This window comes from Oryctolagus cuniculus, chromosome 10, assembly GCF_964237555.1.
Source record: "Oryctolagus cuniculus chromosome 10, mOryCun1.1, whole genome shotgun sequence".
In the NCBI taxonomy this organism is placed as follows: domain Eukaryota; kingdom Metazoa; phylum Chordata; class Mammalia; order Lagomorpha; family Leporidae; genus Oryctolagus; species Oryctolagus cuniculus.
The window spans coordinates 46,512,988-46,540,021 of NC_091441.1; the positions used below are offsets into that span (position 1 = coordinate 46,512,988).

General features: G+C 37.5%; 1 protein-coding gene across 2 annotated transcripts in view; it reads left to right on the forward strand.

The window, feature by feature from the left end:
- Positions 1-2,817: 2,817 nt before the first annotated feature.
- DSC1 (desmocollin 1) overlaps positions 2,818-27,034 on the forward strand; it is a 31,199-nt gene continuing 6,982 nt past the window's right edge. For both annotated transcript variants that reach the window (XM_008261174.4, XM_002713481.5), the window contains exons 1-12: positions 2,818-3,200; positions 5,522-5,606; positions 7,515-7,717; positions 8,879-8,998; positions 9,808-9,963; positions 14,571-14,715; positions 16,117-16,283; positions 17,764-17,898; positions 18,775-18,960; positions 20,544-20,803; positions 20,956-21,098; positions 26,482-26,694. In XM_008261174.4, the coding sequence (XP_008259396.2) occupies positions 3,138-3,200; positions 5,522-5,606; positions 7,515-7,717; positions 8,879-8,998; positions 9,808-9,963; positions 14,571-14,715; positions 16,117-16,283; positions 17,764-17,898; positions 18,775-18,960; positions 20,544-20,803; positions 20,956-21,098; positions 26,482-26,694 (1,876 nt within the window). In that variant the 5' untranslated portion in view covers positions 2,818-3,137. The remainder of the gene's footprint in view (positions 3,201-5,521; positions 5,607-7,514; positions 7,718-8,878; positions 8,999-9,807; positions 9,964-14,570; positions 14,716-16,116; positions 16,284-17,763; positions 17,899-18,774; positions 18,961-20,543; positions 20,804-20,955; positions 21,099-26,481; positions 26,695-27,034) is intronic.

Genomic DNA, 27,034 nt, shown 5'->3' on the forward strand with positions numbered 1-27,034 from the left:
TTGCTACCATAGGACTCCAAATGACTTTATAGCCAAGATTTCTTTTTTTCTTTGCTCATACACTGTTCTCGTACTGAGATCGCACTTCCTGACTTTAGTGTTGTAGTTTCTGTTATCTTCAACCACGTGCATTTAACATGAAGTGCCTTGTCGTGATTCATCAACATGCACGGCGTCCTTGTCAGTCTATAGCCCTAGAATGAACTGAGTCACCTGATGGAGATTGTGGCTATACCTGTAAATGGCTGTTTTGAGACTTTGAGGCTATTCATAACCAGCTCTTTCTGCAGGCTGGCTGTGCACAAACAACTCTTCTGAAACTTGTCCTTCTATTTTCTTAAAACACGTTCATTAAATTAATAGATATGTGTATTTTCTTAATGTAATTTAATCTAAAAACTAAAGAAATGCAAGGGTCATGTTGATCTTTACATTTGAATTCTCTGACCATAAATCCATGAAGGAAAAACCAATTATAGAAAATTTATATATTTAAATGAACTATTTATTCTGAACAGAGAATTCAATGGTCTATTCTTAACTTGTCCTTTAATTTTTCTCCGAATTGCTCAGGTACTTAATATTGGCTATGGTGCCTCCTTTTACTCTATCTTTTTTTTTTTTTTTTCGACAGGCAGAGTTAGACAGTGAGAGAAAGAGAGAGACAGAGAGAAAGGTGTTCCTTCTGTTGGTTCACTCCCTAAATGGCCACTACAGCCAGCGCTGCGCCTATCAGAAGCCAGGAGCCAGGTGCTTCTCCTGGTCTCCCATGCGGGTGCAGGGCCCAAGCACTTGGGCCATCCTCCACTGCCTTCCTGGGCCACAGCAGAGAGCTGGACTGGAAGAGGAGCAACCGGGACAGAACTGGCGCCCCAACCGGGACTAGAACCTGGTGTGCCAGTGCCGCAGGCAGAGGATTAGCTTAGTGAGCTGTGGCGCAGGCCTCTTTTACTCTATCTTTCAAACTCTTTTGTGTGTTCTCCTTTAAGAAATGTGCCTTTTAAAAAAATCCCGCTTTTTTGTCCTCTTTATTCTTCCTGTACAATGCTCTCTCCTAGCAGAGGTCAGTGTCTGGTATCGGGGCCCTTAGATAATTGTTCAATTAATAAATCTGGTTGTATATCTTTTTTAAAAGATTTTATTTATTATTTATTTGAGAGGTAGACTTAAAGACAGTGAGAGGGATAGACAGAGAGAGAGGTCTTCCATCAGCTGGTTCACTCCCTAAATGGTTGCAATGGCTGGAGTGGAGCCGATCCAAAACCAGGAGGCAGGAGCTTCTCCCTTGCGGGTACAGGAGCCCAAGCACTTGGGCCATCTTCCACTGCTTTCTCAGGCCACACCAGAGAGCTGATCAGAAGAGGAGCAGCCGGCCTAGAACCAGTGTCCATAAGGGATGCCAGCGCTTCAGGCGGAGTATTAACCTACTGCGCCACAGCACCGGCCCCACTGGTTGTATATCTTTAAAAACTTGCAGAAACAAACATGCAGATAAAAATAAGAGCAATGCTTTGGTGGCAGACAGACCTGGATTGGAATACCTGCTTCTCCACTTTCTGTAAGTCTAAGCACAAAGGGCAAGCACTTACCTTACTCCATGGCATTTCATCCTCCCCTAAAAGGAGCCCTCTTTGGCCTGTTGGGAGGAGTCACAGAAATGTCTATCATGAATCCTAATTTGCAGCAGTGGTTCAGTAACTTTGAATTCCACTTCTTTCTATATATCTCAAAGGAAGCAGCTAACATCTGAAAATCTTTACTGTCCTCCCCTAAGTTCCATCACAGCTGCTGAGTGCAATCAAAATTTTTGAGCTCACTCACTGAATTATCCCCAATTGAAGAGTTTTAAAATTAATGTTAAGGAGCCAGCACTGTGGCATAGCAGATAAAGCCACTGCTTGCAATGCTGGCATCCCATATGGGCGCCGGTTCTCGTCCCAGCTGATCCACTTCCTATCCAGCTCTCTGCTATGGCCTGGGAAAGCAGTACAAGATGGCTCAAGTCCTCAGGCCCCTGCACCCACGTGGGAGATCCTGAAGAAGCTCCTGGCTTCAGATCGGTGCAGTTCCAGCCATTCTGGCCAATTGAGGAGTCAACCAGGGGATGGAAGATTTTCTCTCTCTGCCTCTCCTCTCTCTGTGTAACTGACTTTCAAATAAACAAATAAATCTTAAAAAATTAAATTAATGTTTAAAAAAAAACCTAAACTTGCTGACATCGTTGTATCCTTAGGTCAGATTATGAAATCCTGTATGCAATGTGCAAGTGGTTAGGGTGAATGAAGGGATTTTAGAGAGACATGATTTCCTTGAAAATAAGATAAGGACAAAAAAAATGGCTTCATGTGTAACAAAGGGAAAGCAGTGTGGAAATTGTATCTGACTCTTCACTATTTCGCTTTCCTGAGGTGTACGCTGTGGCGAGTTCTCTGTGACTCTTGGATGACAGTAGACAGACTGTGGGAGCAGACACAGGCATGCGCGAAGTTGCTGGGTCCCTGGCTGAGCCGGAGCGCAGGATGCGGCAGACTACACCTAACCGCTCCGATGAGGAGATAAGCACGCTGAATGTGATTACACAGGCTGTGTCCCCTGATCTGCCAATGGCAGCTGAGCAGGCATCACCTCCTTGCAGGGAGTTCGTGCACAATTTATGTTGTACCCAGGGGGCAAGGCAGGTTAATAAGGCCAGGAAGGAGGGGAGGCCGTAGGAGGGGGTAATGACTGGGAAGGACTTCCTCGCATGGACCTGGGGGGAAGGAGGAGGGCTGAGGGTGGAGGGTGTTCCCTCCCACTTGGGCCTATGTGTTAAGTGGCAGGGGAAATTTTGAAAGCTGCTGTGAGGAGGAGCTAGTGACTGGGGTTGGGGTGTCCTGCGCCTCACTCTCCCCACTTGTGGGCAAACCTCTTTACATCCAGAGGGAAGTGAATTGGAAGAGGAAGACTGATCAGCCTCTAGGAGCAAAGCAATCCTCCTGCTGCCACCTCTTGTCCTCTGTCCCGCGCCTCCTGACTGTCTTCCAAAGCCAGCTCAGCTGGGCCAAGGTGGCGCAGCAAGTCCTGTCCGAGGGCCCTCATCTGCATCCCAGGCTTCCCTCTTCTCTGCTCGCCATCCCTGGCCTTCGGGACTGCTTGTGATGGCTGTGGCCTGCGCCGCCCCAGGGAGCATCTTCTGTAGGCAGCTCCTTTTCTCTCTCCTGGTGAGTAACTACCAGAGGATTAGGGAACCCAAGCGTGTTACTGCCCGCTCGCTGCTCCTTCCAGCTGGGGCTTGTGAGAGAGTAGAGGAGGGGCTGGGAGGCCAGGGAAGATGTAAACAGGTCTGAGAAAAATTCAGGGAGAGTGGGGAGACCTGTGGTCCAGGGAGGGCAGTGTCCAGCACCCGCTGTCAGGATGTCCAGGTTTCTCAAGGGAATGCCTTGTGCAGTCCCGCTGGGTGGGGCGCTTTTTCTAGGGAGTTGTGGGATGAAAACTTTCCTCAGGCATTCAGGCAAGAAGATTCAGAAGTTTGCTTTGCTATTAGTTGTTCGATAAGTTCCTATTATTCAACGTGCTGAGTCCCATTGTGTTGCAAGAAGAGGAAAAGGATTCTGGATATGAATTATTCACGATTTTCTTCATTTTACTCAGGAAGAGCTAAGAGGAGGGCAGCACTCAGTTTCAGCAAGCAATTTGACTTAAGAACAATAACAAAGAAAGATGTGACGTCACTGGAAATAGCATTAACGCCTTTCACTTGGTGTTTTAACAGCTTTGCAACCCTCATTAGCTTGGCTTTTTTTTTTTTTTTTTTTTTTTTTGTCTTGGTGGGGATGGAGGAGAGGAAGTTGTTTCACATCTCCATCCAGCATTTCTGAGCTGTGAATTCCCTTTCTTTGCTTTGTTTTAGCAGAATGCTTTAGCTTAAAATTATATTTTCAGTATTGGAAGTCCTTCCTGTATGGGGATAAACATTCTCCACATAAATAATCCGTGATGCAGCATCACAGGTGAATTTCTCATCCTGCAACTGCTTGAGTAAAACGGAACTCCAAGACCGTCTTGAGTTAGTGGATAAGATTCTACCCAGATTTCTCGCGGTTTTGGTCCCTGTCTTGTTCAGTATCCTTTGACTCATCCCATGCCCATTTGTCCCTAACCCCAACATTGACCAAAAAGATGTCTGACCACAGCTCCATCACTAAAGCCACTGATTTGTCCTGAAGACTGGAATAGGACTTCATGACAGGAATCCTCCACTGGCTCTGCCTGCAGAGGGGCCCCAGCACAGGGATGAAAGATGAGGGTGAGGGTGGAGAGTGAATAAGCTTTTCTTTATGCAAATACATATGTGCTTGCACATATCTATACATGGATATACAGGGTAGGTATATGGGCAGATAGACACATATGTAAGTGCATATGTTTTTAATTGTGAAATGCTTCTTCAACATTTTACATTTAGAGCACTACTAATAGCATGCTTTATGCTCAAAAGTTCTTTAGATATAAATTAAGTGCATTCTTTAACATTAGGAATAAACATACAAAAATTACTTCACTTTGATAAGAATGTCTTTTTTTAAAAAAAGCAGTTATTTAAATTAAAGCAATGCAAATATGACTTTTACTATTTCTGGTTTTTTGTATTATCCACCTGAGGAGGGTTTATAGAATTGTAAACTATGTAAATAGACTGCTACCATATATGCAGTAAACTTGAAGTGAGTTGGGAAAGAAGTGCAAATCCTAATATGAGTGTTAGTTTCTTTTCTTCCCTCAATGCAAACAATATATCTGTAATTCTAGAAATATATCATCAGAGAAAAACTGGTCATAAAATCGGCCTGTAAGTTGATTTAAAGACTCAAAAAACAGTCATTTGATAAACAGAAAGAAAACAGACAGAAAATGGATGACATTTACAAATGGTCTTGGATGTAATAATCTCTACAAAAAGTCAGTGAATTAATGGTAACTCATTTTCTCGCAATTATACAATATAATTTACATGCCAAGAACTTCACTTTATTTAATATTTTAAACTGATTCTAAATAGCTGTGGTATCCCTAAAACCACTTTCTTAGCTATTCCCTTTTGTTTTTAAAAAGATTTTATTTATTTATTTGAGAGGGAGAGTTATAGACAAGGAGGGGGAAGACAGAAAGATCTTCCATCTGCTGGTTCACTCCCCAAATGGCCATGCTGGCTGGAGCTTGGCTGATCCTAAGCCTGGCGCCAGGATCTTCTTCTGGGTCTCCCATGTGGGTGTAGGGGCCCAAGCACTTGGGCCAGCTTCTACTGTCCCAGACCATAGCAGAGAGCTGGATTGGAAGAAGAGCAACCATGGACACTAACCAGAGCCCATATGGGATGCCGGCACTGCAGGCTAGGCTTGGCTACTCCCTTTTAAAATGAATATTTCAGAAATTAAAATATTAAACTTATTTCCAAAATTGACAATATTTTATCAGTAGGTCAAAAGTGTAATGTAAAAATATGCGGACAAATGCAATTCCTGAGTTTTTTCTTTCTTTTGAGGTTCTGCTATTATTTTGCGATGCTTGTCAGAAAATATCTCTTCAAGTTCCTTCTCATCTTCAGGCTGCAGCACTTGTAGGCAAAGGTGAGAAATTGTATTAAACATTTAGTAGTTGTAACTTGGTGCATTAGCATCAGATTGCTCTTGTAATGTTAGGTATAAAACCTATGTGGTAGCTACTTGGCATTAATATTGAGCATATAACGAAAGATAGGCTACTTGATTTTTGGTGGTAGTTAAAAATAATTAAAATACCAAAGATACTGTATACTTTTCTTGTCAGAAAGATTAGCACACACTAGAGTGCTAAATTATTATGGCTTAGGCCAAAGCCAAGGTTGTTTAATTGGTTAGACATGAAAAGAATGTCTCAAATGTAAATGCCAATATAAAATTTGTAACTGAGGTTGATCACAATGCATATGCACGTACCAAGAATTTATTTGATTTATTTCGAAACATATATTGTGAATGACAAATAAAATTTTGGTGGATCTTACATCCAAAGCCATTTCTGAAGGACAGGACAGGACAGGTTGGTTATTCTGAGTCCAAAGGTGACTTCTTTTCATCAAGGTTTTTCGCTGGCCTTGAGTTCTCATTTGGAAAACAAACTTTGACACTTGAAGTGCTATCCTTTTCCAAGACAGACATAGTTTTATCTAATGCCTTTTATCTAATGCCTTGGTTTTAAATGTCTATAAACTAATTTAAATACTTAAAAAGATAGGTAGTTATACTGTAAAGACACACAGTAAAGACACTAAATATGTTAAATTTGAATCTGAATAGGAAATATTTTGATGATAACCATGCACATATTAAGCATTACATTTATCAAGTCTTAAAAAAGATGTGTTATAGAAATATTATTTTCTTTTTAAAAGAATTTTATTTATTTATTTGAGAGCCAAAGAAGCAGAGAAAGCTAGACAGAGACAGGGCTCCCATCCACCAGCTCACTTTCCAAAAGCTGGCAACAGCCAAGTCAAAACCAGGTGCTGAGAATGCAATGCAGGACTCCCACCTGGGTGGGAGAAACTCAGTTACTTGAGCCATCCTTGCTGCTTCCCAAGGTCTGCATTAGCAGGAAGCTGCAGTCAGAAGCCAGAGCCCAGTATCAAACCAATATTCCAATGAGGGATGCAGTTGTCTTAACTGATCGATGTCTTAATCACTCGGCTAAATTCTCTCCCCACTAAGATTATTTTCAGTATTACAGAGGACTATTACTTTAAAATGGACCAGTGTACTTACTTGTAGCCAGGCAGTTATAGTTGTTGAAGATGTATTGCAAACATGTCCAAAATCTACTGATTTGTCATACAAATATAATACATATTTTATAAAACAAAAGTATCTCTCTGTGCGTGCACACATACACACACACATGCACACTATTCCTTAACCTACAATGGGTTGATATCCTGAAAAATCTGTTGAAAGTTCAACATGGATTTTTATACACTTGATCTACCAAACATCATAGCTTGGCAACACAGCACACTTCTGATTATAGGGTTGATCACTGCCCAATATCCTGAGAAGGCTACCACATATCACATTTTACTAGCACAGAAAAATATCCAAATTCATAATTTCAAGTAAATTTTCAGCTAAATGAATATGGTTTTGCACCATCATAAAGACAAACAGTTGTCAAGGTGAAGACCCCACACAAACACACACACACACACACACACACACACACACAAATCCATAAATAAGAGATAAGGTGGAAACAAAATAAATTCAGTGAAATTAGGAAAATATTTTATTTCTTAAGTTAACTGATGATGAGAGAGCTAGAAAATACAACTCCATTGACTTAGGTGTTTAATTTTCATGGCCCTACGTTTTAGAACAGCAGGTGCTCAAGTGGAACCACCCCTTTGTCTGTATCTCATGCACCAACTTGCAGTTGCCAATCCTGTGCAACTTGTTTTATTCCTGTTTTATCTGACAAATTGCTGTGAAATTTCTTCCCTGCAGTGAATCTGGAGGAGTGTCTCAAGTCAGCCAGCCTAATCCTGTCTAGCGACCCTGCCTTTCGAATTCTAGAAGATGGCTCAATTTACACAACGCGTGACCTCATTTTGTCTTCTGAAAGGAAGAGCTTTTCCATTTTTCTCTCAGACTATCAGAGACAGGAACAAAAAGAGATAGAGGTTGAACTGTCAGCCATAGGAAAAAAGGTATAATCGGCAAGATCTTCAGTAATTTAGTATTTTAATCAGCATGTGAGAGTTTTTTCATTTTATACTCCTCCTTTCAGGTTAGAATCATTGTGCTTAACTGACCATTTGTTGTTCTTTTCCACTTATATTTAATATGCATACAGACTAGACTATTAAGACATGGTAGAGCTATTTGCAAAAGTGTGTGAAGATGAAGGACTCTGGCCAGAAAGTCAAGTCAGAATATCAGAGGTTTCAGAGAGTGTATTGAGTTGTGGCAGCAAGAATAACCAACCTGAAGAACAAGGACAAGGTAGGGCGGATATCAGACTCAGTGAAAAGTGACACTCCACCCATGTGGCTCTCTCCCAACCCATGGTGGTTTGAGTCACAATGAAGAGGAGATGAGATTGTCTAAAGCTTACTCTCATCTCCATAGAGAATTACAGAAGTCCCTCTCTTCAGAGAGTGGAGGCACAGCCAGTTTACAGGATTGGCTTGAGGCTTCAGTGTTTTGACGCTGGGCTGTTTTTCTTGGAATGACTGGTGGTGATAGGACCAAGAAATGGGGAATGGAGAGGGTTGTTGGAACTCACATCTCACTTAGAGCAAAATCAGCAAATGATTTTGGTCTATAAAAATCTATTTATTAAAATGCGATTCAATTTAAAAGAGGGTTTCCCAGTTTGATTCCTTCTGATGACAGAAACTCCACTGAATTTAGAACTTGCTTTAGGCTTGTGAAACATGATTTTATATACTAGTTGTAAAGAGTCTGCAGAATACATAAAATAAAACATACTGAACAAATGCTGCCTTGTGTTTTTATGTGGGTATATAAATACTTGCCCTGTAATAAGGATTTGAGCAGATTTGGGTTGTGCCATGCCTAGTGGAATAAAATCAACTTTTAAGTATTTGTTGATGGATTATCCATTTTAGGGAGATCTATAGTCTCCAGGTGGGATCTTAGCGATTTCTGACTGGTTAGGTGGTTGAATCAGCAAATAGGTGGAACTGGAAAATATAATGCAGTTTGAAATCTAATTTTTGTGTCGGTTTGTGTATGTTTGTCTCTCGTTATAAAATACAGAAATACTACAGAGAATATTTACAACATTGCTATGTGTAACTCCTTACTTATTTTCTCTACATTTCTTTGCTTCTCATCAAATGTAGACCATTAGGAAAAGGCAGACCAAAGACACAGTCCTCAGGCGCAGTAAGAGAAGATGGGCTCCTATCCCATGTTCTCTGATGGAGAACTCACTGGGTCCATTTCCACAGCATGTTCAACAGGTACATTTCATCTTAGTTGATTTTATAGATGTCAATTTTTTGTTGATTAATTTTTCATTTAATTGCATGTTATGTGAATCAAGTAGAAATAGGGTGATTATTCACTGGAACTATGATCACATTGAACTGATCCAATATATTTCTAATTTCCCAAAAATCATTTTTAGTTATTGAGAAATGTGTTTTATATTTTTATATTTTTATTCTCTGAAGTTCATTAGTAGGCATTCAAATTTATCCAAATACTACGCTAGGACTTTCATCACTCATGAAAAGCAGACATGCCTACAAAATTGCATAATTTATTTTTCACTTAAATTAACATTTATCTTCCAAAAAATGCCCACTGCTCTGTTTCCCAAGTAAGACTGTGTGTCACATAGGTGGAATGCAAACATGTGGTGATTTTGAAATTCTGCATTTTCAAAGAATTAATTGTGGAAGAGATGTTGCATTGCAATTACCATACATTTTTAAATGATGTAATTATCAATTCCAAATAATTCAGCATCACTGAAAGTGTTCCTACACTTTACAGAGGAATAAGAATAAGTCACTAGGAATGGTAATGGTGTATCATCCCACAAGTTTTATAAATATATGCATGATAAAAGAATTTAGGAACAAGCAAGTGATGTGACTGCATGTTGAAGAAGACAGATGAAAATTTGGAAAACATAAGCAGAGGCAAGAAAGAATAGATGAGTAAGAAAGAGAGTTAGTGATTAAAAATTATTATAAGAAGTTAGGTTGAAGATATTTATTGCAATATATTTGTTCTTTACCTAAATTGTCACTTATTATTTTAGATCCAATCTGATGCTGCACAGAATTACACTGTCTTTTATTCCATAAGTGGACAAGGAGTGGACAAAGAGCCTTTCAATTTGTTCTACATAGAGAAAGAAACTGGAGACATCTATTGTACACGAAGCATTGACCGTGAGCAATACGATAAATTTGAGGTTGGATTACTGAAATATTTATTCAGAATTATATCTGTTACTGGTTTATTAATATTTCCAATTCTGCTTATATATATTTTAAGTATTATCAACATGCAACACAAACTTCAAAATTTCTATTGGTGCCATTGATGAAGCAAAATAGTAAATATAGTAAAATCAATAAACCTAACGGAAAGCCTAAAAAATATGACATGGGGCAGATATTTATTGCAGTGGTTAGAAAACCTTGCTTGGGATTCATGCATCCCTTTTCAGAGTGTTTAGGATAGATCCCAGCTCCACTGCCAACCTCAGCTTCCTGCTACTGTGTCCCTAGGGAAGCAGGAGGTGGTGGCTCAAGTGGTTGTATTCCAAGTGGGAGTGCCCAGATTCTGACTTGATTTGGCCTCTGCTGTTGTGAGTAAAGGATTGGCGCTCCCTGTGTCTGTCTTTCTCTTCCTATCCGTCTTTCTGCTGTTCAAATAAATAAAAAACTCAAAATTTAATAACAATTTTGACAGACTTTTGTCTGTGGAATCATAGGGAAGTAACAGAATTTTATTGAGTTCAAAGTTCTCTATAATAAAACAGCCCAATTACTCTCAACCACAGCTATATATTATAAACCACATGATGTTGTTCTGGGTTGGGACTCCATAATCCAAGGTGATTCTAAATGTGTGCTAGTGTTAGATTCATGGCTTCAGCCCTTCTACATAGTGCTGTGCTGGTTTCCTCTGCTCTCTCTCACTGTTCTTTGCCAACGAGATCCTTGGGTGCTTTTTTACTTCCTTAATAATCCAGAACAAATTTACCAATCCATCCTATTCTATCTTATCCTACCAAAGACAATTTCTAAATTCTCTGAAAAGTAACTCCTTGTTTTGTTTTAAATGTCACACAAATCTTTGGTGTTCAGATGTCTAACCTGATGTACAGGAGAAAATCATAGTGAGTCTTAGGAATGATGGTGAATAATATTAATTAAATTAATAGTATTGTCTTCAATTTATAAGAGTGAAGAACTGACTTGTAAAATGAGAATATAAAATAGAAATTATCTCATAATAGGGGATCCAGGGACTAGTATCTTAGCAGACATCTGGAAGATGAGTAGGAGTTGGTGGTCACATCATGACAGCATAACCATGACAGTAATCAATTGTGAGGAAGCCAAATGCATAACTAAATGTTCTAGAAGACATATCAGCTATAGAAAGTTCTACATCTTAAAAAGAATCAACAGCAACAACAACCACAAACCTTGGTTGGAGTGTTGTTTGAAACTGCTTAAAAATAGTCCATTCAAGCAAAGATCCTTAGGAACCCTTTTTGATCTTTTTATTTATATGCAAAATAAATACTTGGTAAAGACTATGTCGGTTCTCTGCTGTTTTTGCAGTTGTTTTACAAGAAGACAAGGTGTCACTCTAGAATTTACTCTTAAGTATTAAAAAGCTGCCTACTCTGCATTTGGCAATCTGCATTTTATTTTCTGTTCTGCTGATCAATCATTTGATAGGATCTTGTTTGACAACCTGCTATATATCTGCTTTGTATCATGATCATCGGTGGAAGGAGAGAGAATAGTTTAAATTTTTTTAAAAACTTGTTTTGCAATTTTTAACTTTGTAAAAAAACAAATAAAATAGTTTGAACTTTATGCTGAAAGTTAGGCTTTTAAATAATTTTCCTTTCAGAATTACTTGTGCTTTCTTAATTCCCACTAACACAGGTAACTGGCATTAAGAGAGACCACTTGCAAATTAGGAAAATTCTTTAAATTAAGTATAGCTTCAAAATATCAACATGATGCAATTATAAAATCACTTGAGGTGGAATGGAATAAAAGGCTTCTCTGTCAAAGGAGAAGTTAAAATTTAAATATGCCTTATAAAACAATATATCTTTGTAATAGTTTTCTATTGAATCAAATTTCATCAGTTTTTTTTAGATGGTTTATTCTTGTGGAAATTAGTAGATGTTAAGTATCTACTAAATTAGAAGATGTTAAATATTCTTAGGCACCTCACAACCTTTATGATCTGTTTTCTTCTCTGTTATAGGCTCCTAACGTCTTACATCACTCAGAGTGGTTGTAATCATTAAATGCCACAATATTGGTGCTTCTCAATGTTGGTGCTATCTTTAGAGATATTCTAATGGTAGATGAAACAATGCACATGCTCTAAGATTTTGTCCTCAAATCTGGAGATTTTGATGCAATTTCCAATTTACTTTCATGTAATCTATATAAATGTTAAATATTAATAATATATTATTATTTGAAACAAGCTGATTTTGTAGATTATGAAAAATAGTAGTCAAGTGTTCAATTCAATGCATACCTTTATTGTGCCCCTGTTCTTGCTATTGCCTCCTGTTGTATTGTTAAATCTTGGCATCTGAAGATTTTTCTGAGTCGCATACTATTATAATTTGAGGAGTTGGTCTTAAATCGTTAAATTTATCTAATTTGGGGCCGGCGCCTCGGCTCAATAGGCTAATCCTCTGCCTGCGGCACCGGCACACCAGGTTCTAGTCCCAGTCAGGGCGCCGGATTCTGTCCCGGTTGCCCCTCTTCCAGGCCAGCCCTCTGCTGTGGCCAGGGAGTGCAGTGGAGGATGGCCCAAGTGCTTGGGCCCTGCACCCCGTGGGAGACCAGGAAAAGCACCTGGCTCCTGGCTTCGGATCAGCACGGTGCGCTGGCCGCAGCGCGCTGGCCGCGACGGCCATTGGAGGGTGAACCAACGGCAAAGGAAGACCTTTCTCTCTGTCTCTCTCTCTCTCACTGTCCACTCTGCCTGTCAAAAAAAAAAAAAAAAAAAAAGACTTAAATTTATCTAATTTTTCAGAGAGTCATGTAAGGTTGTTTTCTCAAGATTGGCATAGAACAGTTCTATAAGAAAACTTCCTTCAACAATACCGAGTTATTCTTTAAAACAGAGTAGTAGCAAATATCTTTCCTTTTTTTTTTTTTTTTTTTGGACAGGCAGAGTTAGGCAGTGAGAGAGAGAGAGAGAGACAGAAAGAAAGGTCTTCCTTCCGTTGGTTCACCCCCTAAATGGCCGCTACGGCCGGTGGGCTGCACCGATCCGAAGCCAGGAGCCAGGTGCTTCCTCCTGGTCTCCCATGGGGTGCAGGGCCCAAGCACTTGGGCCATCCTCCACTGCCTTCCTGGGCCACAGCAGAGAGCTGGACTGGAAGAGGAACAACCAGGACAGAACCTGGCGCCCCGACTGGGACTAGAACCTGGGGTGCCGGTGCCGCAATTGAAGAATTAGCCTAGTGAGCCGCGGCGCCGGCCCAAATATCTTTCCTCTTTGAGTGTTGTGGAAGATCTGTACATTTAAAAACTCAGTTTCAATCTGGTTCCTTCTTAATCTACCAGAAACTTACTGTCTTGCAACATTATTTACTTTTCCAGGCATACGAATCCATCTACTCTTTTCTGTATGTGCCACTAAGTCATGTTCTATACACATTCAGCTTGGTGTCACCGCTTTCCCTGTTCCTCTGCTCAGTCTACACTACATGTTTCTCACTGCAAGATCAAACTCAATTCTCAACTCCTGTTAACAACTGTTTGGATTTACTTGAAGATAACATAAATTTAAGCAAAATACAGTGTGACAGAACTGAAAATGCTGAGGTTTTTTTCAAGCTATAGAAGAATCATAAGGGGAAAGGATTTCACAGTAATGCACACATGACATTTGAATAGCACTCTTGTAACCTAGCTAAAATATGATTAATCATATTCTTTATTATTCTTATTATAGCAGCATTTAAGTATATTGCTGTTGCTTTTAATGCAGAACAATTAGAACTAGTATGCAAACCACTGCTTTCAAAGAGCTTAAGTGTTGTTTTAATGACTAAATAAGAAACTGCTTCTAAGTAATTACTCTATTTTATGAACATAAGTGTATTCTCCTAAAGAGTTTGGCTATGCTTTCAATTCAATTATTTCAATTCAAACTACATTCCTAGTTTAGATTATGTTGTTTATAATAATGATTCAATTATGACATAGTTTGGAGATACTTGACTCACTATTAGCAAAAGATAAAGCCAGGATTTAGCCTGAAATGAAATCATTCACCCAAATTAGTAGAATGTGAAATAATATTTCAAACTATAAGTGATAGCATGGTTGGATGCAAATGAACTTCATTTCCATTGAAGAGAAAATGCAACAAAAATCACTGTAAATTAAGGAAGGAAGGATAGACTTAGTTTAGGTAAAGAGATGTTTTAATGCCATTGTCATGAGGGGAAAGAATCCATTAAAAGATGTATAATATAAACCTTATGACAATTTTTACAGAGGGAAAATTAAGGAATGCTTTCCTAATAAGAAAAAATGGGTGGAACTGAATGCAAAAAAATAGGATATTTACTGAAGATGTACCTAATGCAAGGCTCTGTGTTACCCTAGTAGGTATTTCAGGAATGCAAATATCAGTAAATCTAGGACTATGCCTGAGGACAATTGTAATCTAAAGAGATAATTAACAAATCTTCATGATTTTTTAAAATGCTACATTTTCCTTCACCACTAGGCATATTTGTGTGTATAATTTATCATTTGAGAAGAAGCTGATGGCTTTTATTCCTCTCAGGTCTATGCCTATGCAATAACCCCAGATGGCTATGTACTCGAGTATCCACTCCCCTTGTTTTTCAAAGTTGAAGATGACAATGATAATGCTCCATATTTTGAAAACAAATTGACAGTCTTTAGTGTTCCTGAAAATTGCCGATCTGGTAAGTTCACCTTTTATAGTGTTATGATATGAAGATTATTTGATAGTTCATTAAGCATTGTAATTAAAATGGTTTAATGTCATTGCATTTCATTCATTTGTTGGGATTTCTGATTATTTAGACATTTTTTCCACTATAAGTAGAATTTGCATGGCTTTGTTCTCAATAACCTTTGATTACTCTGAACTCTTAAGACTCTTCCTAAAATAAAATTCCATATATTTCCATTTTATACAATGGCTTTATAATTCTAGCAATAATTATTTGACTCAATTCTCTGTAGGAGGGGGTTGTTGTTGAAATTGGTGTTTGGTTTACATATGTATGTTTAGAAAATCTGGAATGCAGGGAAGGTTGCTCAGTTTTTCCATTGGACGAAATCACTTCTTCAGTATAAAAAGAATTAGCCAGGGATTCATAGAGTATGACAAGAGAGTTACAGGTAGGCCAACAGCCATCTTGTCTTCCAGCAAAATGAGAGATTATTTTTTCATTCATTCATTTATTCACTATTTGTTTTATTGCTTATTATTTATTGAAGGACTTGTGAAAGATTAGATGCAGGAAAAACTGAACTTTCCCACTAAATTCAGGAAAATAGAGTGATATAACAAAGATATAGAAAAGTCCATTTTATGGTGTGAAGCAATGTTTTTAACAGGCATTTGAAATTTGAAGAGTTTGACTTTTCCAGGCTATGTTTGTATAACACTAGTTTTTGTTAAAAATTTTATGTATTGTTTTTCTGATTGCCTTTATGAAATGACCAATGGATATTAGTTTTCATTTTAACCTAAGCTGTTGCAATATGTGTACATGTATAAGATGGACTTCTCACAGTAAGTACATAGTTAAAGCAACATTCCTAACACTCTCATGTCTGGGCCCTGAAGCTTATGCAAAGGATACTTGGACTCTTGCATAATATTTGTGTTTTGCATATGTTAATAACTACCTGACTATATTAATAACTCTGCATCTTTATTGAAATATAAAAGTATAAAATCCTTGTTTGCTATCACCTGAGAACATGCACTATTCTCCTAATTAACATGATCATGATGGGGTATAAAAGAGAGAAGGTACACAAAGAAAATATCATGCAAAAATAGTCCATGAACTGAGACAGTACATTGTGGAGGAAGAATTGGAGAACTATTGGTACTACGTGTAAGATGAGAACTGTTCTTGTAGATGTAGACTGCAAGTCATGTTATTCAGAGTAACCAGTTCATTGAAGGTTAAGGAAGAAGGCCTTGCAGATGTTTGGAGCTCATGTGTAGATTCCTCAACTTATCTATAAAACTAAGCTTTGAAAATAAGTGCCTTGATTTTACTTATGTTTATATCCTCATTATATTGTGATTTAAAATTTTGACAATATTGTATTTATGTAAATAGGAACTTCTGTGGGACAAGTGACTGCCATAGACCATGATGAACCTGATACTCTACACACTCGTCTGAAATTTAAAATCCTACAACAAATCCCAGATCATCCAAAGCATTTCGCCGTACATCCAGATACAGGTGTCATCACTACAACCACACCTTTACTGGATAGAGAAGTAAATAAACTGATTTATTAATTTCCCAGACATTAAAGTATGTTTAAATGGATCTTGAATTTCCAAGCGAAAGTATAACTTCCATAGGTTGTAGCTAGGACTTCCCTGGAAACTTCTTTTTTTCCCACAGAGATGTTGGGGAAGTACAAGATATTAATCAAGGCTTCACTTGAGTTCATTGACCTGATTTGATGTGTTGATACTAAAATTGTTTGAAGTCTATTTTTTTTTGTTTTACAAATATTACTTTTATTTAATATACTCATATGTAATTTTTAAAAATTGATGCACTTTACTTGTTAGGGCACGTGTAGGTTCACAGGAAAAATGAACAGAAAGTACAGAGGGTTCCCATATATGCCCCACTCCACCAAGGCACAGCTGCCCCAGAGTCAATGTTCTGCATGACAGTCGTACATTTGTGACGATTGATGAACCTACACTGACATAGCATTACCATCTGAAAACCAAGTTTACATGGGGCTTCACCCTCAGTGCTGCAGAGTCCATGGGTCTGGAAAAACTGTACAGTGGCAGTATCCACCATTATCGTATCACACAGGATAGCTTCATTGCCCTGAAAATCCTCCGTGTCCTTCCTACTCACCCTTCTTTCTCTCCAGTCGCTGAACACCTCCGACCTTTTTAGTGTCTCCCCAATTTTACCTTTTGCAGAGTATCAAGCAGCTGAAATAATACAGTCTATAGCCTTTTCAGAATGGTTTCTTTCACTGAGTAATACACATTTAAATTTTCTCCTTGTCATTTTATGGCTTGTTAGCTCACTTCATTTTAGTATTGAATAATATTACTTCTTGTGGAAATGCTAATTTATTTATCCATTTACCTATTAAAGAGTATCTTTGTTTCTCTTAATGTTTGGCTATTATGATTATTATAATTTTAAATTTTGAAATATACTGAACACAGCCAGCGCCACGGCTCACTAGGCTAATCCTCCGCCTTGCGGCGCCAGCACACCGGGTTCTAGTCCTGGTCGGGGCACCGGATTCTGTCCTGGTTGCCCCTCTTCCAGGCCAGCTCTCTGCTGTGGCCAGGGAGTGCAGTGGAGGATGGCCCAAGTCCTTGGGCCCTGCACCCCGTGGGAGACCAGGAAAAGCACCTGGCTCCTGGCTCCTGCCATCGGATCAGCGTGGTGCGCTGGCCGCAGCGCGCCGGCCGCGGCGGCCATTGGAGGGTGAACCAACGGCAAAGGAAGACCTTTCTCTCTGTCTCTCTCTCACTGTCCACTCTGCCTGTCAAAAAAAAAAAAAAAAAAAGAAATATACTGAACACATCAGTTCCTATAGCATTGACTGGCTAACCTCTTGACCTCTTGTATTTGTAGTGTTTTTTAAAAAATATATTTTTAAAAGAATATATGTGAAATAATTATCATTTGAACAGAAGCTATAAAAATTGTAAGGTAGAAAAAATGGAATAGTTCATCAATGCACCGTTTTCCTTTTTTTTTTTTCAGAATTGTGATACTTACCAATTAGTAATGGAAGTTCGAGACATGGGGGGTCAACCTTTTGGTTTATGTAATACAGGAACAATTACTATTTCACTTGAGGATGAAAATGACAATTCACCATATTTTACAGAAACTTCTGTGAGTATATCTCTGTGTTCGTTTCTCTAGGTTCAATTATTTAAAAACAAAACCAATCTAGAGTATGGTAGCTCTGTAACAGTGCACATTTTGGTGTATATAGCTACAATTTCAAACAACAAAGGGAAGAGGAAACTTCTGTAGGAGTAATTGAAATGTCAGTTATTTCTGGATTGTAGGAAGGTAGTCATGCTATCAGCTACCATAAGGCACTTTTGTCCTTGACATGGTTCATAGTTCAGTGTTTTCTTTGCTGCTAAGCTCTAGTATCAGATTCCTTGGACTTTTTTGCAGCCATCTGGAGAGGGAACTAGTGGATGGAAGGTCTCTCCTCTTCCCCTCTTTCTCTTTCTTTCCCTCTCTCTCTGTAATTCTGACTTTCAAATGAATAAATAAATCTTAAAAAAATTCTCTAAAAAGAGAAATCTTTTCCCTTAAAGTGTTTATAAGTGAATCAAAAATAAATAAAAAGATTGGTTTATAAACTAGTCATTAGTAAGAAATCAATGGATGTTATAATAATCCATAATGTTTAGTATATTTAATCATTCATTAGGTGCTTACTATGTCTAGAAAGAGGAGATACACTCTGAATATTGTAGAAGTTCAGAGAAGAGACAAATTTAAGGGCCAGAATGATTGGGAAAATCATCTCAGAGAAGTTCAGAAGTTAAGATATAAGTAATCTTTTATGAATGGAGAAGATTTGAAAGAACAGTTTAGAAGAAGAGAAAAAAGCTATACATTAAATTTATAAATTCTTTCCCAATATGTAAATGCATGTTTCTATATCACTTTGTTTTATTTTTTCTTTAGATACAATTTTACATGTTAAAACTATACATTTGTTGTAACAAGAGTCCTTTTCTTTTTTAGTATACAACAGAAGTAGAAGAAAACAGAATTGACGTTGAGATTTTACGAATGTCGGTACACGACAAGGATTTGCCAAACACTCCTCACTCAAAGGCTGTATATACAATCCTACAGGGAAATGAAAATGGGAATTTCAAAATCAGCACAGATCCAAATACAAACGAAGCAGTCTTATGTGTTGTCAAGGTAAAAATACAATCAAGCTATCCTTTAAACCATTCTGACTTATGTTTGCACACTGATACTAAAGTAATTCCTGTACATATGGAAGTAGAAGAGTGCAATGGGATGCTGCCATGACCTAGATTGATTTACATAAAATCTTTTGTTCTATTATTTTAGTCTCATTTTTTTCTTAGAGAAAAGTCGTATCAGGTACAAAACTCATTGTTATAAATATGAGAAAAATAAATTAGATGAATATTGAATATTCAATCAGATATTAACTTTATAAGAAATTTTAGACACTCACTGATTCCTATCTTGAGTCCTATCCACAGCCTTCCCTAACTTAAGATCTTAGAAGTTTTATCCAAAAACTGTATTTCCTGACATGATTTTTAGAAACCGTGTTTTTCCCTTTCTTTTTAGTTTTCTTTGTGGGGAGGTAGGAGAGGGGGGCTTCCAGATCTTTTCCTTTGCTTTTTTTCATCATTTCACTATTGTTTCAGGATTATTTCTAATCATCCAGTGTAGGACTGAGCAGTTTGATCAGGAACTAAGCATATCCAAATCAAAATGCTTTGCAAATGTGCTGTTAAATAATATCATTCTATCTTGACTCAGATACTCGGAGCAACTGCTTTATTAAAGCCAAATATCTACTTATTATTATTATCCCTGGTGTCCCTTATAATGTCATGGAATCTTTTTTTAACTTAATATTTTATGTATTATTTTTTGAGAGCATATTTTAAATTTAAATTACATTATAATCAAATGCTTGATAGCTCTACTAAATAGAGTTCTACAAATAAAAAGTTAAAAGATCATAATCCAGTAGGAAAATAGGCAAGATCTAAAAAAAAAATAACCAAATTAAACAATGTACAACTTCATTCATATACATTTTTAAATAAGCACAGGGGTTGGCATTATGTAAGCCGTGGCCTGTAGTGCTGGCATCCCATATGGGCGCCAGTTCGAGTCCCTGCTAATACATGTGGGAAAGCAGCAGAAAATGGTCCCTGGCCCCTGCACCCACATGGGAGACCTGGAAGAAACTCCTGGCTCCTGGCTTCAGCCTGGCCTACCCTTGGCCACAGCAGTCATTTGGGGAGTGAATCAGTGGATGAAAGATCTCTCTCTCTGTGTCTCCTTCTCTCTCTATAACTTTGCCTTTCAAATAAATAAATAAATATGTAAAAAATAAATAAATAAGTAGTCACAAAATCTCTAAAACTATAGTAACATACAATTTCTCTTGATTTGTTTCACAAAGATTTAAAACAAAGTTTGACAAAACATTATGCTTGCAGCCATTTTTCGTAATTTTAATTAATATTTACAATTGTAATAAAAAATGAAAACAGGAGCTTCCAAAAAAGTGAGGAGAAAAAAATTGGTTGAATCTTAAATAATTTGCAATCAACAATTTTGCATTTGACGATGTTGTTTTAGGAAGCTAAATGTCTTGAACTATGTTAGCACCAAGGTTTGACAACATTTGAAATGTAAAAATGGTAATCCTTTTCTATTTAAAATTAACATCATCATCATAAATCTTCTACATAATAATGTATATTGACTAAAGTATGTTTATTGAACAGCCATTGAACTATGAAGTCAGTCGCCAAGTTATTTTGCAAATTGGTGTACTTAATGAAGCACAATTCTCTAAAGCAGCAAACTCACAACCTCCCACGATGTGTACTACAACTGTCACTGTGAACATTAAAGACAGTGATGAAGGCCCTGAGTGCCAGCCACCGGTGAAAGTTATTCAGAGTAAAGATGGCCTCCCAGCTGGCAAGGAACTCCTTGGATACAAAGCACTGGACCCAGAAACACACAGTGGTGAGGGCCTAAGGTAATGCACTTTGTGAAAAGATCTTTAATTTTAATGGGGACAGGAATTGATTTTAAATTTAAGAAACTTGGATGTATTTTTTGAAATGAAAATTTTTAAGATTTATGCTTCTTCTTTGATTTGCTGATCTATATTTGGTTTTTAAAAATTAGGTATCAGAAGGTAGGAGACGAAGATAACTGGTTTGAAATTAATGAGAACACCGGCGACTTACGAACTTTAAAAGAACTAGATAGAGAATCAAAATTTGTCAAAAACAACCAATATAATGTTTCAGTAGTTGCAGTGGATGCAGGTGAGTGCTGTTTTCTAGAAATAAAATATAAACATAAGGTATCTTTTTAAGGAAACCTTGGGATACAATCTGTTTATTTCCAGATCAAAATTTAATGCAGTGTTTGCGTTGTTACTGCTTATTGTATTGAAGAACAACTAATTTAGGCCCCAGTTTATCACTAACACAAAACTACCAGGAAGCAAATGGCCAAAGTCTAAGTTTTAAGACCCATATTTGATTTCTGCTGAGAAAATGGTGTCGTACCCAAGGATTATTGTTTTATTCAGAAGAACAAGTTCATGTATAACCTTACACCTTTTACTAGAACAAGTTTAGATATTTATGATTTGAACCTGTTGAAATGATTCAGCCCACACAAAACAATTGGGTTCAATATAGGATTCTTTTCAGCATCTCCTAATGAATGATAAATTATTCATTAAAAATAAATTGAACTACTTCCCAAAGAAATGATCAAACCATTTCTTATAAGTGTTTTACTAGGGTTTGAATCTCTCTTCAAAGTTGATTCTAGAATCTATTCTGTAAAGAATGTCCTCAAATACAGCAAATTAATTATCTCGATCACATACTTTTGAACACACACTCTTCTCAGTAAACCAATTGTAATATGTTTAAATGTATGTTTATAAATATTCATTTGTTAAAGTTGCATTTTTTTAAAGATTTATTTTATTTATTTGAAAGACAGAGTTACAGAGAGAGATAAAGACAGAGAGAGAGGTCTTCCATCCACTGGTTCACTCCCCAGATGGCCGCAATGGTCAGAGCTGTGCTGATCTGAAGCCAGGAGCTTCTTCAGGGTCTCCCACATGGGTGCAGGGGCCCAAGGACTTGGGCCATCTTCTACTGCTTTCCCAGGCCAAAGCAGAGAGCTGGATTGGAAGAGGGGCAGCTGGGACTAGAACCAGTGCCCATATGGGATGCCAGCGCCTCAGGCCAGGGCTTTAACCCACTGTGCCACAGTGCTGGCCCCAGTATGTTTATTTATACACACATACTACTATATTAATGTCTACATTTTAAAAATATACAAAGTAGAGATTAAAACAAAATATATGGAAGTTAAACTGTCTTATTTCATCATGCCAATTACATACTTACTCATTTGAGGCAAATTTACATAAGTAATAAAGGTAAATGAGTTTGGGCTTTAGTAACAAAGCCCATTGTTTTTGTTGTTTTCCTAATCCAAGATTTCTGCTTTCTTAACTACACATCATGTTCCACATGAGCTAACTGATACAGCAATGCTTCCTCCATAGAATCATTGAATTTCTTTAGAAGGAATCGGTGAATATAGGAGCAAATACACACCCAACCCCATGGAAATTAGCACATGTTGAAAGTCAACAGTGAAAGTTTTCATGTTTATTCATTTTTCCCTTGACATTTTAATAATAAAATACAGAGAATATTTTTTCAGTTATTTTGCCCCTACTTTTTTCTGTAATTTTAAAGCAAGAGCCAAATTTACTAAAAGAGAGATAAAAGGTTAAATCAATGAATATTTCGGCTGCTTACAATTCATACAGGAAGGACAAGGTGATTCATACATAAACCTGCCCATTCAGGATTTTTTTTTCTTACTCAGCTTTTTTCCATTCCCTTGGGATGGGAATACTGTGCTGCACATCCTAATTAGCGAGTGGATCAGCTATGTTTTTTAAATATTTATTTATTTATTTGGAAGGCAGAATTACCAAGAAGCATAGACAGAGAAAGAGAAAGAGAGAGAGAGAGAGAGGTCTTCCATCTGCTGGTTCACTCCCTAGATGGCTGAAACAGCTGGACCAATTTGAAGTCAGTAGCCAGGAGCTTCCTCCAGGTCTCCCATGTGGGTGCAGGGACCCAAGGACTTGGGCCATCTTCCATTGCTTTCCCAGGCCGTAGCAGAGAGCTTGATCAGCAGTGGAACAGCTAGGACCCGAACCGGTGCCCATATAGGATACCGGCACTGCAGGCAGAAGTTTTACCCCAAACCCATAGCACCGGCCCCAGATCAACTATTTTTTAAACTTTTCCCAAAAGTCCTAATATGAGGGCAATTTAAAAAGTCTGTGAAAAAATGGAAATAAAAATATAAGATTATTTCACTGAAAAAATTTGAAATCCATGCATTGTTTTTCCACAACACATTTTTTCTGTGAACTTCATGAAGATCATGTGTGTGTGTGTGTGTGTGTGGACGCATTGTTCTGATGCTCACAAACATCTGTGGATGATGATTTAGGAATTTTATCTTTCTTAGAATCCTACTTACCTCCTTGCGCTGCTTGTGTTAATCTTGTTGGTCAGTCAGGCTGGTTTCCCTGCTGTCAATTTCAACAGCACTGTTGACCATACCTTCTCCCTAGAATGACCTCCTTCCTCCTGTTTGAAATTCAGTGGCCTTAAACATTTCAAGTGAATGGCAACGACAATTTCTGCTATAGTTCCAACTAGTCTTCATTCAGTTCTTCTCTCTGTAACTTTTCAGCACTTCTGCACTGGGAATAATGTGCTAATATAGCAAGTGATGTGTTTTCTCTATGAAAGGGTACTTCCGTGATTTCTCATGTACATTCTGTTCTAAGTAGTTTGATTATGAGCTCAACTTCGTAAAAGGGTTCCTTTATATGGTAGACAGTTCCTTCACCAAATATCTAGCACAGAATTTGGCCTATGCTTATTTTATGCATGTGCTAATAATTAACATTGCTCTGTTTGAGAGCTCAGTGAACCTCCGGGATCAGGTTATGATTCACTACAAAGAGCTTTACAATCCCAGAGGCACGTGGCACTTGGAACAATTGGATCTAATATGGGAAATTAAGTTTAAACATTACAAAATGCAGTCCTATTTTTGCCTTCTGTGAAATGAATTTTCTTAAAATAACCATTGTTCAAGAGTTATCAGGTGGAAGTGGTAAATATTTTGTGTGAACAATTCAAAGAGCCATGACTAAATTGTAAGAAATTATTATCAGGCATGTTGTAGCTTAATAGGAAAGAACCTAAAGTCCTCCTAACAATTAATTAAATAACTGTGTACATGCAGAGGGCTGATACATAATACAATAAGCTTCTGGTTACTGGAAACATTTAAGTAGCAGAGGAGAACTTTTGTTTCCCAGAATCCCTGTTATTGAGGTGTTGCTTATTTTGGGCTCTATTTTCTGGAAGCAAAGTTGAAAATTTACTAGGGCTGGTGCTGTGGCGTAGCAGGTAAAGCTGTCGCATGCAGTGCCAGCATCCCATGTGGGCACTGGTCGAGTCCCGGCTGCTCCACTTCCTATCCAGGTCTCTGCTATGGCCTGGGAAAGCAGTGAAGGTTGGCCCAAGGCTCCTAGCTCCTGGCTTCAGACTGGTGCAGCTCTGGCCATTGCCGCCATCTGGGGGGTGAACCAACCGATGGAAGACATCTCTCTCTCTCTCTCTCTCTCTCTCTCGGCTCTCTGGGACTCTGCCTTTCAAATAAATAAAAATCTTAAAAAAAAAAGATTTACTGTCAACATTTTGTAGTTTTTGGAAATGTTCTTCTAAGACATTATTTTCAGTTCTGGCTTGTCATCCATTTTAAATAATGCTCAGAATCTTTCATTCTGATTTTATAGACCAAATAAAACAAAAATTGAGATAGATGATAATGTTATGTGATAAATGTTGGTTGAATGTAAAACTAAATGAACCCTGATTTGCTTTCCCGTGGTTGATGTATTTTCATTAGATTTTTAAACTATGATTTCTATCTTGACATAAAAAGAATCTCTACTTAAATTTTAAAGGTAAATTCATAGTATTCATATCAACTCATGTATAGTATCTGTAACTAAACATTTTACTTGCAAAAGCTTCTTTTTCACATTAATTTTCTTAGTTTTCTCATTAGGAAGTTACTTGTATTTATCTTTACTAACAATTTTCTGTCAGTCTCAAAATGTTTATATGTTATTACACTTTATTTTTTTTCATAGTTGTACTACTTCTTTATTTTTAGATATTTTAAAACTTGTTCAGATAGAATAGTTTTAAAATAGATAGTTATTTTATAAAAAATTATTTTGAATAAATTGGTTTTCTAGTTACTCAACAGAACAAACTTCCTTAAAATACACTACGTGATATTTATTTAATAAGTGATTTAAAGACTATTTTAAACTAAAGAAAAAATGGATTGAATTTGCATGTAATTTTAATAGTCTTTATGATAAATTCAACATATGTATTTCAAAAATTAGACCAGCATTTATAAAAAATTAGAAATTACACAATCAATTTTTATTTATTTCAGTTTTGAAATTATGCTATTTACAGAAGTTTATTATCACAAATGGTAGAATTTGAACATGTTTTGAACTTCATTATCTCTTAAACAAAAGTAATTGGCACTACTTTAAAGATACATTTACACAGAGGGAGAAACAGAAAGGGGTGAGGGAAAGAGAGAGAGAGAGAGAGAGAGATTCCATCAGCTAGTTCACTCCCCAAGTAGCTGAAATAGCCAAGGTTGGGCCTGCCTGAAGCCAGGAGTCAGGAACTCCATCTGGGAGTCTCCCCCATGGGTGGCAGGAACTCAAAGTTTGTCCATTATGCCCTGCTTCCCAGGGACCTTAGCAGGGAACCAGATCAGAAGTGGAATAGCCAGGATTTGAACAGGCACTCTGATAGAGAATGGGGGCATTTCAAGTGGCAACTTAACCTGCTTAGTGGCTTAACCTGCTTTTCCATGCCAGCCTCAGTAGGCATTATTTTAATTAAAATATTTATTGAGACTTATGTGTGAAGTCTTAGGTAAATAATGGTGGTGATGAACAGATAGTATGTGCTAGTCAAGGTATGAGCAAAGTGTTCTGAGGAAACAAAGGAAAATATGGCCACCATTGACTCTAGAGGTTGCAGTCAGTTTCATGAAGAGACGGCATTAGTGTTGCAAGGACAACAGAATGTACCCAAGCAAACAGGAAGGAGAGTGCCAAGAGGGTTTGATGAGAAACTTGACGAGTTTTCAGTGGAGAATATGTGAGGAAAAGTAGCAGCAGCTAAGAAGATGACAGATGAACAAATGTAGAGTCTTTATACTCTTAGGATGAATTATATGTGCTCCCCAGAAAGATGTAAGAATCAGTTTTGTGTCCAACAGGTTATTCTGTAGTGACGATCCTCATAACCTCACACCTTTTAGCTTTGGAAAACACCTGAAGGAATCATCGGATCCAACCACCAGTCCTCAAGGAAGTGTACTATGTCACTATTTTGTACCAATCCTGTAGAGATTTGGGAAACAAGTGTGCAAACTGATTTCAGGCAGCTAGCAGAAAACAGATGTCATCTGTGTATAACATAAATTGCCGAAAATAAATTTTAAGTGAAGAAACAACCTACTTTTATTTTATCTTAGTTGGCCGTTCCTGCACTGGGACATTAGTAGTTCTTTTGGAAGATTTTAATGATCACCCACCACAAATCGATAAAGACGTGACCATCTGTCGTCACGAAAAGGATTTTGCTGTTCTAGAACCCGTAGACCCAGATGCGCCAGAAAATGGCCCACCTTTTCAATTCTTTCTGGATAATTCTGCCAACAAACTTTGGACTTTAGAATCAAAAGACGGTAAGTAAATCTGTTAAATTTTGTAATCAATATGAACTCAACATGCCTGATGAGCTTTATTGTCACTGTAGTTCATTGTAATAAATACACATTCATTTTAGGAAATATGCATTCATTTTAGGGTAATACCTTAAAATATGTTTGTAGTAAGATTAGTCTCTTGTTCTGAATATTTTTAAGAAACATATACATTCATTTTCAGTGAATATTTGAATAACCTGTAAGATATAGATTAGTCTAATGTAAGTCTAAAATGATATCAATTATTTTTTCTGAAAAGTCAAGATAATTTTTAAGACAGAAAAAGGATTCACTGGTCTTTATTCTATATTAATTTCTC